This window comes from Misgurnus anguillicaudatus, chromosome 16, assembly GCF_027580225.2.
Source record: "Misgurnus anguillicaudatus chromosome 16, ASM2758022v2, whole genome shotgun sequence".
In the NCBI taxonomy this organism is placed as follows: Eukaryota; Metazoa; Chordata; class Actinopteri; order Cypriniformes; family Cobitidae; genus Misgurnus; species Misgurnus anguillicaudatus.
The window spans coordinates 13967813-13978936 of NC_073352.2; the positions used below are offsets into that span (position 1 = coordinate 13967813).

At 35.7% G+C, this 11124-nt stretch overlaps 1 protein-coding gene across 1 annotated transcript; it reads right to left on the reverse strand.

Moving 5' to 3' along the window:
* Positions 1-3328: 3328 nt before the first annotated feature.
* On the reverse strand, positions 3329-11124 carry emx3 (empty spiracles homeobox 3). The gene is made up of 3 exons (XM_055178953.2): positions 10290-11124; positions 5632-5816; positions 3329-4529 (listed from the first exon to the last, which is right to left on the reverse strand). The coding sequence occupies exons 1-3, from the start codon at positions 10636-10638 to the stop codon at positions 4362-4364; spliced, it is 702 nt and encodes a 233-aa protein (XP_055034928.1). The 5' UTR covers positions 10639-11124; the 3' UTR covers positions 3329-4361.

Genomic DNA, 11124 nt, shown 5'->3' on the forward strand with positions numbered 1-11124 from the left:
TGACACTGTTTATAGCCTGACTGAGGTACTGTATGTTCTCACCCTCTAAACACATGGTAATTGCTCAGCTGCAGTTGATACAGCCTCAAATGAGGCAAATGAGTCACTGATAAATAGATAAGACAACTGATAGTTTCTTTAACCAACAGGACATCATCATTTCCATAATTTTTACCAACCAAGCAACAGAGTAAACCTATTAAAATGTCTAGTTTTGACAGTGGAATTAATCCTTAAATTACGGTTGAAGAAAATAAACAAGGCACGAGATCTTCTTAATAGGAGTGATATGTTGGGAGCTCTTTACAATAATTTCATTCATTAACACTAGTTAATGGATTAGCTAACTTTAGCTAAGCATTAATAATGCAATTTTATAGCATTTACGATGTTTGTTAAAGTTAGTTGAACCTTATTGTAATGCGCAACCAATTAACGTTACTGCAGTAAAATATATACAATGTGAGGTAAGTTAGATTCTTCTTGCCTGTCTGCCAAATCCGCACAGCGGTGATCCTTGCTTACTGTCTCCCCTCGTCTTTTGAAAAAGGAAACGTTTTTAATTTTCCACAACGTATGCATATTTGCAAATGTCAATTTAGATAATAACCGGACTGATAGATAAACAAGCAGAACATCGGCGGCACGCGCGCTGTCGCGGATACAGGCGCGAGAATTAAAGAGAACTTCCGGTCTGGCTTGTGGCTAAATGATTATTATTATTATTTTTAAATGTGGCTAAATGATCTCTGAAACAAATACCAATTATACATTTTCGAAAATGAAATGAAATGAAATGTTTTGGTTTGCTAAAAACGAGGGGAGAAGACGAGCATGGATCCCAACTGCATAGAGCAATAAGGAAGCTAACATTGTATACATTAATTTACACAGTAAAATAGTTTATGCATTAGATATAATATATATAAACGAAGGTAATTTACTTCCCTTGTTATCAGAACTAAACTTACTTACTGTTATTGATTTTGTGTGGAGTCTACCGGAAGTTGCATTTAGTCCACAAAAGCTTTTGTTTTTGTTGTTGCTGCTGAAACCGCATCACAAAAAGTATACAAAATAAACAGCATGTGCTACAAGTGCTTTAAGTAGATATACATCATCCATAGATTAAACATTATAATTAGTATTTTATACTAAAGTTATTGTTTTATTATATTTAATGTACAATTTAAAAGCAGCAGTATTTTTTAAAGAATGAATAATTCAGCAGTATATTTTATATTTACTGTAGTAAACTAGCGTATAGTGTACTATATTATAGTATTTTCTACACTTTGTTTATGTATTTTGTATTATTCTGTAGTATTGGCTATAGTATATTAATAAACAGTAGTACATACTTTATTATACATTATCACTCTAAAAAATGCTGGGTTGTTTTTTAACCCAGGGTTGGGTCACTATTGCAAAGAACACATTGCTGGGTTAAAATGACCCAAAAAATGGGTTGTTTTAACCCAACTGCTGGGTTATCAGCAGTTGGGTTAAAACAACCCATTTTTTGGGTCATTTTAACCCAGCAATGTGTTCTTTCCAAAAAACAACCCAGCATTTTTTAAAAACACTATTGTTTTTAAGAATTTTACATAATTTTTCGGTGCAGGCTTGATGAACTTTCCATAAATTATATTAACGTTCCCCGAAAAGGATGTATGGATTATATAAGAAGTGAAGAAAGCAATGAGCAGCAGCTTAAGCAATAGTTTTGAGTAAGTTAAGTAAAATAATCCAAATCAGTGAAGCACTTTGCTTTTGGCAGACATCCAGATCAAATTACTGCAAGTTAGATGAATTATTTCACTTAACATAGTTGGGAAACATCACAGACTGCTCTCTACACCTACATGCTTTCAACCATCTGTTCTTTTGTTTACACCTCTTCATATCCATGGCAACAACATGGGGGCAGGTAGCTTAGTCGGAAATATTTGTAAATCACAAAGCCCTCATATAAGATTAATAGAGAACGTTTTGTTTAAAGAAATCAAGAGATAATCTCTGATTGAATCAGTAACATATTAAGCTTGCACTTTACATGCTTAATTTCTCATCAAGGTGTATATTTGGTTGTAGGTCTATTTAATTGAATGTTGCATCGTATCTGTGTTTTATCAGCATGGATAGATCGTTTAGTTATTATCATGTGTTGAGCTCAGATAACGTCTACATCGTTATTTATACAATGTGGATATTTTACATACACAAACACTGTGACTACAGAGGTTATGTTACATTGTGTAGTTTAGCCCAGACAGTGTGTATTGAGAGATGTCATGATTTATTGCTCAGTTTTCATTTCATTTGGTGATGCTTTGTCATAAACAAAGGGTTTGTGTATAGTTGGAGTGCTGGTGATTTGATTTACACTTTAACAAAAACCACTATATATTTTCTTTTAGTTTATTATGATAAACACTAAATCTAAAATGTAAAAACAGATACTGTATTAGCCAATTAAAAACTGGTGTAAATACCCTCCTGTCTAAAGCAGTTGTGATACAAAAACACAAAGTCTGTTTTTCATGTAAATGGTGTTTCAGTTATCTCTCTAAAGTGTTGTGCCTTATAAGTTTTTTTAAGTGTTTTTCAGAAGTGTTGTTTCCTGGGGATTCATTTCTTCAATTAAAGAGATTATAAATAGTTTTGTTCTTACATTTTCTTTCACAGTTTATATGCATATCAACCGATAATGAGCCTATGTATTACTGGCTGTGTACTAAGGTGATGCAAAATTGCAAATTTAATACATTCATATCACTCTGGGCCTTGAGGATTAACGGGTGCAAATTACAATGCAAAAGGTGACGTTGATTAATTTTTCAGTTACAGGATGAAAAGTAACTCCAAAAGACGAATTATACATATCATTTTCAATATGATAAATATAGCAGATAAGTGAACAGTTATAAATGAAATCTAACAAACAAACAACTCTGGCCAAATATATTTGCAGATGTTTTTGCAACAGCTTCAAGAAAAAGTGCTATTGTTTTGTTTTAATTAAACTGCGTTTTTGTACGTGTTGTGGTGTGTGATACTGTTTCCACAAGTAAATTCAAAGGCGGAGATGTTTGCTTTCAATTGTAAGCACTTATACATTCAGTGAGCATGTAAGTTTTCAATCATTGCACAGATTTTTTTTGACTAATGATGGCTTTTTGTTTTAATGTAACTGAACTAATTAAATTGCGGAAATGCAAATTTATAATAATTTTAAAACATCAGTCACTTTTCAATAAACACCTGCTCGAAATAAAATCACATTGTTGTAACTTACACAATAATATGGTGTGCAAAGAACACAAAATTATTAAGTTATAGGTTTTTTATTATCTAATAGTTTGCAGAAAAAGTTAAACACATAACAAAAAATCCTAAACAATAAAGACGAACAGATGCGATTACAGTGCTTATTACCCTAAAGGAAACCCAAAAAAACAAACAAACAATCTGCTGTGAAGTGCTACAAACCATTCTGGGTCTTAGAGGTTAGACTGCATTTATTTTCTCTCTTTTCTTTAATTGTGTGAGTGTAGAAAGAAATTCAGATTTCATCGAGTTCTAGTATAGCTTGCTGATTTTTTTAGATTCAAGAGCCATTTTGATAACAATATAAAAAACTAAGAAATAAAACTATGTTCACACAATACAGCATGTATTCAGTGGTGTTAGCTTTGACCCATGTGTAAAACACAAAATACAATTTTGGGTTTGGAGCTTAAATGCATAGAAAAGTATGTTCATTCAGAATAAATAGAAGCATTTCAAATGTGAAACTGTACTAGAGGCTTTCTAAAAAATAAAAAGACAAACCTATCTGACTATGAGGTTTTTTTTACCAAAATAAGCTGGTAAAATAAGATTTTTGTAAACTACAGACATCCTGTTGAAAACTGTCACAATGAGTGGTATTTTTGATTTATTGGACTGACCTGTTGTTGTTGAACTTGAAAATCTAAAACAATAAAATATTATCTAGCAATGTGTTTATTATCTTTATCTTTAAAATACTACACAATGAAGAAATGTATTGACTGATAGTACGGGGCAAGGTGATAACTAAAAAACGCGAAAAACAAAAAGGTAGAAAAAAGTCTTCATTGCTCTAAGATGAAATGAGATCCAAATGAAGAGGTCCATGTGTTTTGCATACAATCAAGTCTTTAAAAGCAGTTCAGCCGTTGACGTCCTTCGCTCTACTGTGCACCGATGTGAGCCGACTGCATAGTTCTGACTCATTTCCTTAGTTTACAAGTCAAGTTCAATTCACGTCAGTGTCTGAAAATGAGATCCACCATCATGATCGATGGTTTATTGGCCAACATAACAGCTGTGTAATATCAGTCTTCTGAAATGACATCTATGTCCTCAGGGCTGCCCTGTTGAGTGGCTACCCTCCAGCGGTTCACATGCTGAGTGCCTTTCCTCTTCTGCTGAGGGTCTGGTGACTCTTCCTCCAGCTTCTGTCTCTTGTGCTTGGTCCTTCTGTTCTGGAACCAGACCTTCACCTTAACAAGACCAAGAAAGAGATGGCATTTTAATTTAACTTTTTTTTCAGAGAAAAATAACAAGAATGAGTATGTGTTTTTCAAAATGATTTTGAGCTAAAAAAATGGTAGAGTCCCAAAATATATATATATCCACACATCATTATTTTGCCATATTTACAAATGCACTTGTAAAAAAAATTCAAGTTTTAATGTAATCTATCAAAATGCACTGTAAAAAATTCCTTGTTGCACTTAAATTTTTAATTTAAGTTGAATAAGCTTAAATTTATACCAAATCCTCACCAGTCAAGAAAGTTGAAATAAATTGTAATTTTAAGTTGATTAAACTTAAAAATTTAAGTGCAACATGGAATTTTTACAAAAAGAAAATCTTATTTTTTAATGTCTGCCTTATTGTGTGTGTGGAAACATAATATTATTGTGACAACTTTATATAGACAAAGTATATTAAATAATAATTAAAATGTTAAATGTTAATCATAAATTAGCAAGTGCTGTTTTACACACAATGGTGTCCAGAAGTCTAATAATGCTTTCGATTTGCTTTATTTTAAATTATTACTAACTTATTTTCCCCTCCAAATTATATTATCATCATAACATCTTAAATAAACATTTGCATTTATTTCATAATGTTTTAATGCAACACGCATTTGAATTGGAATGTTAAAAAATTTCCTCATTATCCCAGCGTGATTCAAGAATGTTGAAAGGTGCATCTTGCACGCTTGAAGTTTACCTATAATTAGCAGTGTTTGTTATGCATTTTACAAATTCTTTGTTTTAACACTTTATAACAGCTTTAATTGACATTTTACAGACTTCCCAGACACTACGGAATGTCAAAACACCTATTGCCCAAGCTTAACAATCCTGAACATGTATCCAAAGCCGATTGTGAAATGATAGCCAATAAATACATGTCGAACGAATGGCATTTATTTGGCCTATCCCGAGGCAATGCATGACAAATGACTTCCGTCCTGTGAGGAAACTATGTCAGGGGTCTAGATGAGCGTATGTGTGCTCATATCCCGCAGTGTTAGCCAGCTCAGTGTGTTGGAATGCAGCCGTGCATGCCGTAGAGAGTGGTTCTTACCTGTGTTTCTGTCAGACACAGCCCGTTGGCCAACTGCTTCCTCTCGGCGCCCACCACGTAATGGTTCTTCTCGAAGGCGTGCTCCAGCCGTAGCAGCTGCGACGGAGAGAAGGCCGTCCGGATGCGCTTAGGCTTGCGAGAGAAGGGTCCGTGTAGAAGCAGGTTTTCTGGGCTACTGTCCTCACCTGGAGATGAGAAGGAAATGTTAATTAGGCAGTTTAGTAACCTTATCATAAGTAATAAACAATTCAAAATCTAAAATATGTGACCCTGTGTGTGAAATCCAGGTTAAAGTCTTTTTGATTTCAATCATTGATTTCGCATTCATTTCAATCTTTGACATGGCCTTACTCAGTCAATATTAAGGATATTAAGATTATATTTACACAGTATGATCTTTTCATGTTTAAAGTTCATATATATTTATTCAATAAGCAAACACTTTTATCATATTTATGTTTCACATAGGCAATAAGTGCAGGGTTGCATGTCTTAATTGAGCCCCATGAGTTATTTGAATAATCCCATCTTGGTTTCATACACGGATGATATGAAGTGTGTTCACACTGCATCATTCAGACCAACCGAAGCCTTTTATGCATTCAAAGAAAAGTCTTTAACCTTTGGTCCACCATATGTGGCATTATGCTGATTTTCATACAAATGCAGGGCTTTGACATATTGATATTGAATCATAGATAAACATCTATGGTTAAGGGCGCAAAACAATTGAAGCGAATGTCTTAATTGTCGGTTAAGCAAATCTAAATCCCCTACATTTTGTCTGATTTTATTCAAGGTGAGGCAATAGTAAAATATTGTCCTTATCGGTTTTGGGGCAAGCGTGATCTTCGCTTCACCACAGACAACATCTGCGCGGCCGAGTACATTTGCCGTTTATTGCAAACAGACAAAACGAGCAAAACATTTTTCATAAACAAATGGATGTGTAATTTACGTGACCACTGCAGTGTTTGGCGAGATATGCTTGAAAGGATATTCAGAAAGAAGATGACCGCAATCACGTATAAACAAAATAATCTCTCCGAGCGGTTGCAGGGTGGATTGTACAGTGCCCAGAAGTGACAGACCATGATCTTTTGTCAATGAGAAATAACCAAAATGTGTCAACGTTCGCATCAGGTGTGCAACCGCAAACGTGCATCAGTAACATGCAAACCGCTCCAATAGATAGATATTTGTGTCAATAACGACTGCAAACACCTTTTCACAACATCAACTGACTGGGTGAATGTGGTTGTTCAAGGCCTAACTCAGGCCTAAACTCTTAGCCAATGGAAGTGCTTACAAACACGTTGATGATGTAAATGGATTTTTTAAAATGCATCCAGGAATGATAATTGCTAAATTAACTAAATTGCCTAACCACGACTTTAAACTAATTTTAAAAAATGAATTGTAACCAATAAAACTTCAGTTTACAATAACCCATTCAAATGTTAACACGGATCATCAAAGAAAACACAATTCTCAACACAAAGGATTACTAATGGCATCACCAGAAGATGAAAAGAGGATTAGATTGAGCCTACTCGGACTTTAAGTCTCTTTAAAACCACCGAAACCAAGCCTTTATCTGCAGACAATAGCTTTGAACTGACTCCTTTCACAGGAGCATTAAGCCATCACACAGAAGCTACTTTAACTCACCGCCTTTGCCTTGCCTAATAATACGTCGTCTACACACATTAGACATGCATCCCGATGTGAAAAAGGCAAACTTTTTTGACCAACTGCAACGCCAAACTTGTTCGTTTCCACATGCGGACTGACAGTATCGATTACTCCGGTAAAAGCCTTGAATAACAGACTTCTCAAAGGTCCTAATAAAGAACGCCCTTCACTTCTATTTTAGTTTAAGGTGCATATTTTCTGTCACAGGACTGTCATTGACAACTGCTTTCAGCTGGCGTGCTGAAAACGCTTTGAACACCAGAGGCAAAAACAATGGAGACGTCTCTGTGCAGAAATGAGAGGAGCTGAGCTCAGGTCGGGTGGGTGGAAGAATGTAAATAATGCCTTCTAAGGTGTTGAAAAGCCCTCCTTAAACCTTTCTCAAGGTGCACTGAGCACCAAACCAACCAAAAATGACCCCAGCAACACTGGTAACTTAGCAAATTCTACTATTCTAACTTATTTCGATACACTATGCGGTCATACTCTCGGTCTGGCATCATCATCATGTGTCGCATCACCTCCGTGTCTCTCGAGAGAGGTGGTGGATCAGACTAGCAGGCCAGAGAACCGACGGAGACTCGAGCCTCCTGAAGAGCCGGGAGACCCTCCGGGGGTTTGGACTCAAACACACACTGGCCTATCCAAGTCAAGAAAGCCCCCAACACGAGGAAAAGGGAACCAGATGGCACCCAGATCAGCTTTACTACCATTCCCCTGGCACAAACAAGCTTGGTCTTGTCAGTGCTGTTCTCATTAGGGGCAGGGCGAAGGGTGGTCTATAGTGGGAAATAAAGAGACTGCACCCTTTGGTCTCTTCTATAGACTGAATGTGTTGCCTCTTAAATCTGAGCATGAATTTCCATTTATGGCATTTACATTTGCATTTGGCAGGCGCTTTTATCTAAAGTGACGTATAATGTATTCAGGCTATATATTTTATTAGTATTTATCAGTTCCCTTTGCACTGTTAACTCATCTACCAATTGAGCTACAGCAACACTGATTGACCCAACACATTGAATATAACATTAATGAAATATAAAATTTTTAGAAAGAATCGATTTAGGGTGCGATGACACCTGGAACCTTGCAGAGAGTCACCTGAGATAAAAATGCATTAGCACAATGATAAGGCTCAGTCCATCTGCTTTGGAGAACACTGTCTGACCTCTCTCCTGTTGTTACCGGCACCATAATCTGTTAAACGCACCCATAACACCAAACTCAGCTCATGTACAACAGCAGGGCGCTCTGGGATCCTGTTTACCTTGTCCCGCATGACGGATTCGAGGACATGGATGCATCTCTTTTCCCATTCAGGAAGTGCTAGAGTTAAACCCATGCACACATTAGCGCTGACAAGACAGGGGAATACTTTCCCACCCAATCCCCTCTGCTGTATTTAGTCTTGTCCAAACAGTAGTTTTCTAGGTTATTGGACACCATCAGTGAGTGGATCTATTCTGAGTGTAAACAAAGAGGCACTATCTGAACCCCGGATCTGAGTAATAGTGACAACAACCTCTGACTTCCACCAATTACCTGTGTAATGCCCCCAAGGACTGTGGTATAGCTCAGCACCCTAAATGGACACCTAATGTGGCAGGGCTTTCCATCACAGCCCTCCAATGAGTTAATAAGACCAGCCAGTTACTGATACATGCTTTAACAAATTGCCTGGTAAATAGGGCCAACCAATATCAATTACATGTTTTCAGAGGACTCATAAAAATTGATTTAAAATATTATATATAATTATTTATTAATATATATAATAATAATAATTATTATTATTATTATTATTATTATTATTATTACGGACTGTATTATTATTATTATTATTATTATTATTATGATTATTAAAATCTTTCAGAGACATTGTTAAGATTGCATAGTGGTGATAAATTGATATTTAAAAAATTACCAGTTTTAAATTATAACTTGCAAAGAATCAAACAGCTTCAAGATATGTCAAGGCTGGATTTGTTTTTATTATTACAACTTAAAGTTCAGGAAATGCTTAAAGCTTAAAGAAATGTGTGTTTTCGTACATTACGTCGTTAATACAGTCTTACAAATGTTTGCCTTTTTATTGTTGTAATTTGAAATTCTTTAACACTTTAGCAACAATGTAGGCTAATAATGGATGCAAATGAAAAACTCACAAACAAAAATATGCAATAGGTTGCCAGTAGCATATCAGAAATCGTGGTTAATTTTATCCCATCCACATTATGTATTAATTTAATATTAAATAAGAATATAATTTAAAAGGCATCCTCATAATAAAATATGAACAGTAAAATTGCTATCATTTTTTATTTAAAAGTTAACTTTAGTATGTTTTAAAATGTGTCAATGCTGCAGGTTTAGTTCAGCTAAATTTAACCACAATTTAAGTAAAACGTGGGTAAATTTATCTCAATTATCAGTTTATACGTAAACACATTGATAATGTTTAAATAATAAATCACGTAAATTAACCAGAAAATTAAGAACTGTATCAAGCAAACAAGAACGCAATTTAAATTTGGCCGAATGTTTATTATATATATTTATAAATATATAGGCTATAGCAATGAAGATAAATTAGCATTGTTTCCTAACTGATTTATTGACAACACAATTATTTGATTTAGGTAATTTAGTTATACATTAACAAAAGTTACACATTCATTTATTTTACCCTTAATTACTTTACAATTTCCTGTGGTTTACAGCAGCTTTAAAATGTTTAATCGAAAAAGAGGGAATATAATTCAGTTGAGAAACAAATCTGACAACGTCCCGTGCGCATCTTTACACTTTAATAATAGTGTTGTGTCTATATTTAAACGAACATTGACAATTAAAATACCCCATATCCAAAATATATCGCATCTTCTATATATTCAAAGTGTTAATACGCATTAAGTGAACTTTCCAGGCCTATGTTTACAATATTATCGTAGTGCGCTTACCCTGGAATCGGTGTCCGAGATATCTGTTCCGCAGTACCCATGGGTAGAAGTTCAAGGTGTCTCTCTGATGAGGACTGAAGAAGGGCTGTGTGGGCATCTGAAGATGTCGCAGGGACAGGCCTGAGTTTGCTGTATGAGAGGTCGGATCTGTGAACATCATCTCTGGGCTGCTGCTGTACAATGTTCTGCCTGAGTTCTGGAAGCAGCTCCCAAATGGAGATGGATGGATGGATTCAGAAAATCTCAGAGCCGTGGGTCTGATGGGCTCATCCGCGGCTGCACTTGAGGAATTGGAGTCTTTGCCCACGAGAGATTCAATGGTGAAACACTTCTTATTATGCTGAAACATTATGATCAGCTATAAAAATACTCAGTTCGATAAAAAAATAAAGATGCGTACACGTGTGGCTTGGATGACCTGGGAAATCACCCTGAAGCCGATGATGAAGTGGAAAAAATCCCAAAAAGTAATTCTTACATTGTCATAGTCCCTCCACAATCCATAACTTCATAAGGTTCCTTTGCTCTGTGAGTCTCGTGGCTTGCGATATAACTCCAGTAGATGAAAACAGAGTCGAGTTGTGATTATGTCAGTTTCCAGGACAAGCTTGAGTGATATCAGTTATGATCAGATTTACTCAGATCTCAGCTCATGGATGTCAGAATAAACCTAACCAATCGTCAGTTCTGTCTTCGTGGTTCGTTTCGTATAAAGCAGGCATCAGCTTCGGAGCAGATCGCGGCGAGCTCTTATGATCGATGATCCGTCAGCTTTTGCGACAGGGCTTGTCATGAGCCAACTTCAATACCTGCTCGGAGATCTCCGCGAGAGAGG